Source organism: Magnolia sinica, chromosome 14 (assembly GCF_029962835.1).
Source record: "Magnolia sinica isolate HGM2019 chromosome 14, MsV1, whole genome shotgun sequence".
Lineage (NCBI taxonomy): Eukaryota > Viridiplantae > Streptophyta > Magnoliopsida > Magnoliales > Magnoliaceae > Magnolia > Magnolia sinica.
In genome coordinates this window covers 61703882-61707811 of record NC_080586.1, presented here as the reverse complement: position 1 = coordinate 61707811, position 3930 = coordinate 61703882, and the positions used below count along the sequence as shown (strand labels likewise).

Below are 3930 nucleotides of genomic sequence, written 5' to 3'. Positions count from 1 at the left end.
CGAGTTCGCCAGAATGAAAACCAAAACTGCGGGTTCTCTTTTGTGTGTGGATAGAGCTAGAGACAGACAATCATGTCAGCGGTTCCGTGGGCCCACTGTTATGTATATGGTTTATCCAATCCATCCATTCATTTTAAAAGTTGTTTTTGGGGCATGATCCAAAAAACAAGGCAGATCGAAGGCCCAAGTTGACCACACAAACGATCAATGATAGGCACTTAATATCTACTTTTTCCTATGGTGTGGTCCACTTGAGATTTGGATTTGCCTAAATTTTTGGGACCACAAACTAAAATGGGATGCAAAAATGGATGGACGGTGTGGATATACATCAGATCATCAAGGTGGGCCACAAGGTAAGGGTAACACCCTGTAGGTTCTGTAAGTTGCTGGAGGATACAATTTGGATGCGGGCAGAGCTAGAGACAACAATCTTATAAGGAGCTCCATGGGGCCCATCATGATGGATGTTGTTTATCCATGCCTTTGATTCTTTTTAAGAGATCATTTTAGGACCTGATCTAAGAAATGAGGTTTATCGAAGGCTCAAGTAGACCACACCATTGGGAAGAAAATTTTCAAAGGTAAGAACTTAATATGCAATGCTTCCTATCGTGTGGTCCACTTGAGCCCTCAATCAGCCAACTTTTTTAGGCTTATGCCCTAAAATGAGTTGTCAAAATGGATGGACGACTTAAATAAAACCGTACATTGCGGCTGGCCCTAAGAAGTTTTTAATGGTAAGTATTCAATCCCCGATGTTTCTTATGGTGTGGTCCACTTGACAGTTGGATCTGCCTAATTTTTGGGATCACATCCTAAAATGAGCTGGAAAAAAAAAAAAAAAAAAAAGATGGACGGGATGGATATTTATCAAATTGTCAAGGTGGGATCCAAGGTAAGGGTAACACTTAAAATACAGTGGGAATGCATCCACGATTTCTATACACATGCAAAGTTATGTTGACGGTGAATTGTGATTCACCGACGGCTTTTAGTCGTCGATGTCTCCGATGGCTTTTGGCCGTTGACAAAGCCAACCCATGACCGTCGGCTTTGGTCATTTTTTTGGTAGTGACTTGGTGAGCAACAGCAATATCAAAATAAATCGAGTCACTGAACTGGTTCGATCTGAGTTCGATTTGAGCTGGGTTCAATCCAAGTCGAGTCGAGGTGGGGCCAGCTCGAACTCAACTCGAACTCATTTTCGAAATCAAAAAATTAGTTCAACTCAGCTCGAACTCAGCTTCGAACCAAGTCGAGTCAAGCTTTTTTGAGTCAAGTGGAGCGAGCTAAATGAGCTAGCTCGGTTCGTGTACACCTCTAGTTATAGGTCATAGACATTTGAGTTTTAAGTATTAAGGTACTAGTTTTAGCTGTTAATCCTAACCGACCACTTGAGTTTTCACTGCTTTGAGTTGGGTAGCTTGGGTTGGATTACTCTTGATGTTAGATTGAGCATGGACTAACCTTTAAACCAACCCAGCCAACCTGAGTTGCATCCCTGCTTGCAACTGTATGCTTGATTAGCGTGACATCCGTTCCATCTGGAAAAGGTACCCAATGTGGATGGATTGAAATGACACGCGTGCATGTGCACATCTACAATTGATTACCACTACCACCAGCCCACTTAGTGGCATGAGGTGACCACACACCAGGCCTAGCTGCAATGAGTGGCCGAAAGTTTCCATGGGACACGTGGATGAACAGCTGTTTGTGTGGGCACTATTTTCTTAAATCATGAGTTAAGGGTTCTATGCCCACGTTAGGATTCTAAGAGTCCAAAGAAAGCTCCAGGGCATGCAATAGAAGCTACTAGATAAAGGTATGCAATTGCTATATAATGGTCTATTGTTGCCTTCGATTCTCACTCACATATACACACTTCTTCTTCGTGTATATTCGCTTCTCCTTCGTACATACACGTTCTTTCTCGGTGTATACTCCCATTTCATTCACGTAAACATTAATAGAGACACGTGCGTGAACATGTTGCGTTTGAGAGTATTATCTGTTGCACTTCTAGTTTTGCTCAGTTTGGGCCTCTCATCAGCTGCTAGAGCTGTGATCTACGGTCAAACAAAGGGTGGTGGTGGAGGTGGTGGTCGAGGTGGTGGTGGCGGTGGAGGTGGCGGGTCAGGCACTGGATCTGGATCCGGTTACGGGTCTGGATACGGTTCTGGGAGCGGGTCTGGGTATGGTGGTGCAAATGGTGGAGGCTATGGAAGTGGAGGTGGTGGTGGAGGTGGCAGTGGGAGTGGCGGAGGTTCTGGGAGCGGTTCCGGTTCCGGTTCCGGATATGGTTCTGGAAGTGGCTCTGGCTCGGGATCTGGGGCTGGAGGAGCTAGAGGGGGAGGCTATGGAAGTGGTGGAGGTGGCGGAGGTGGTAGTGGGTCCGGTAACGGGAGCGGAAGTGGAAGTGGATCTGGTTATGGGTCTGGGAGTGGGAGTGGTTCGGGCAATGGTGTTGGAGTTGGTGAAGGTGGAGGCAGTGGCGGTGGTGGCGGGTCTGGATTTGGTTCTGGCTCGGGGTCGGGCTATGGATCCGGGTCGGGCTATGGGTCTGGATACGGTGGCGGGCGTGGTGGGTCACCTTGAATAAAATCCAAATGAGAATGGCTACTTCTACTACGTTTTCTTTTTCATCTGCTTGTATGATACCATTTTGGATGTTGCTGGGGTTTTCTCTGGATTGCCACAAGTAGATGGTATAGATTACATATGAATAAAATAAAATCCGTATTTTCTACAAGGTTTTTCTTTTGAGCAGGTTTTAATTCTTTTGCCCCAGTCGTGGCCTACAGTCACCAGCATGTGTAGCTCGGCTGCCCCACTTGCAATATGGCTGCATTATCAGGATTTCTCATCTTCTGAGAAGTATTATAAATCGGCCATGAGCCGTTGATCGTTGTCAAAAGATGATGCTTATGGTTTGATGATCATGGCCGTGGCGTCCGAATGGATCATGTTAACATACCTAAGTTTTATTTTTTTATTTTTATTTTTTTTAAGAAAGTGAAATTTTATAAATAAAAAATGCAGCAGAATTTTTATTTTTATTTTTAAAAAATTTTCAAATTTAAGTGACCATAGATCTTCATCTTTGATTATCTATTGTTTCAAAATCCCAAATCCAAACTGTGGATGGTTAGATTTTAAGTGAATCAAGTGCATCATGTACAAATGAAAATGCTTGCCGATGGAGATGGAGGAAGACGAAAACCTCTCTCTCTTCTCTATCATGCACAAGAGGAACATCTAAAGTTTCTCTCTACTTAGAGCTCCCCACTTTGAGGGATGATCTTATTTATACAAATGGATTAGGGTTACGAGGGATTAGGGTCATGGGGTGTATCAGGTATGGTACTCGGCCATCTTATATATAATTTTCATATACCCCCATGTCATTGAAATCCTATAAAGTTGTCTTATCCATGCATGTACACTTATAAGCCAATCGCTCCAAGGCCATGGTCATTTATCAAGGACCCCAGTGCCCATATATATTGATCAAGTGGTGGAACATCAAATCTGGATTATAAGATTATCATCAAGTATGATAAAAACCATTTTAGTAGTTAAAAACCTTAGTAAAGAATTTTAAAACCATTTGAGTACTAGGCCCAGTGGAAAAAAAATCACATGACGAACCTCTGATCTCTTAGACCTCTGTTATAAATTAGTCCTTGGGAAACTAGTGGATCCTTCTTTAGCCCATGCAAAGATCAACAAACCCTAATAAATGCCCCTAACCATAATTATTTTTACTGGCCACGTGGCAACCTCATAAAGAGAGTCAAAGCAAATGCAATCAAGGCCTTGACCTAACATGTTTTCACATCTGAGCATTAATTAAGTTCCAATGCATCATCAAGTCTAACATATTTCAAGCAAATGAGCCCTCGGATTAGTGACTTATTCTTCTTG

At 43.0% G+C, this 3930-nt stretch overlaps 1 protein-coding gene across 1 annotated transcript; it reads left to right on the top strand.

Moving 5' to 3' along the window:
• Nucleotides 1-1815: 1815 nt before the first annotated feature.
• On the top strand, nucleotides 1816-2755 carry LOC131225468 (glycine-rich cell wall structural protein 2-like). Its single transcript, XM_058220997.1, has one exon. The coding sequence runs from the start codon at nucleotides 1831-1833 to the stop codon at nucleotides 2599-2601; it is 771 nt and encodes a 256-aa protein (XP_058076980.1). The 5' UTR covers nucleotides 1816-1830; the 3' UTR covers nucleotides 2602-2755.
• The last annotated feature ends 1175 nt before the right edge of the window (nucleotides 2756-3930 follow it).

Bases quoted from the DNA above. Each gene is read 5' to 3' on its own strand.
- LOC131225468 (XM_058220997.1), top strand. From the start codon at position 1,831: ATGCAATTGCTATATAATGGTCTATTGTTGCCTTCGATTCTCACTCAC.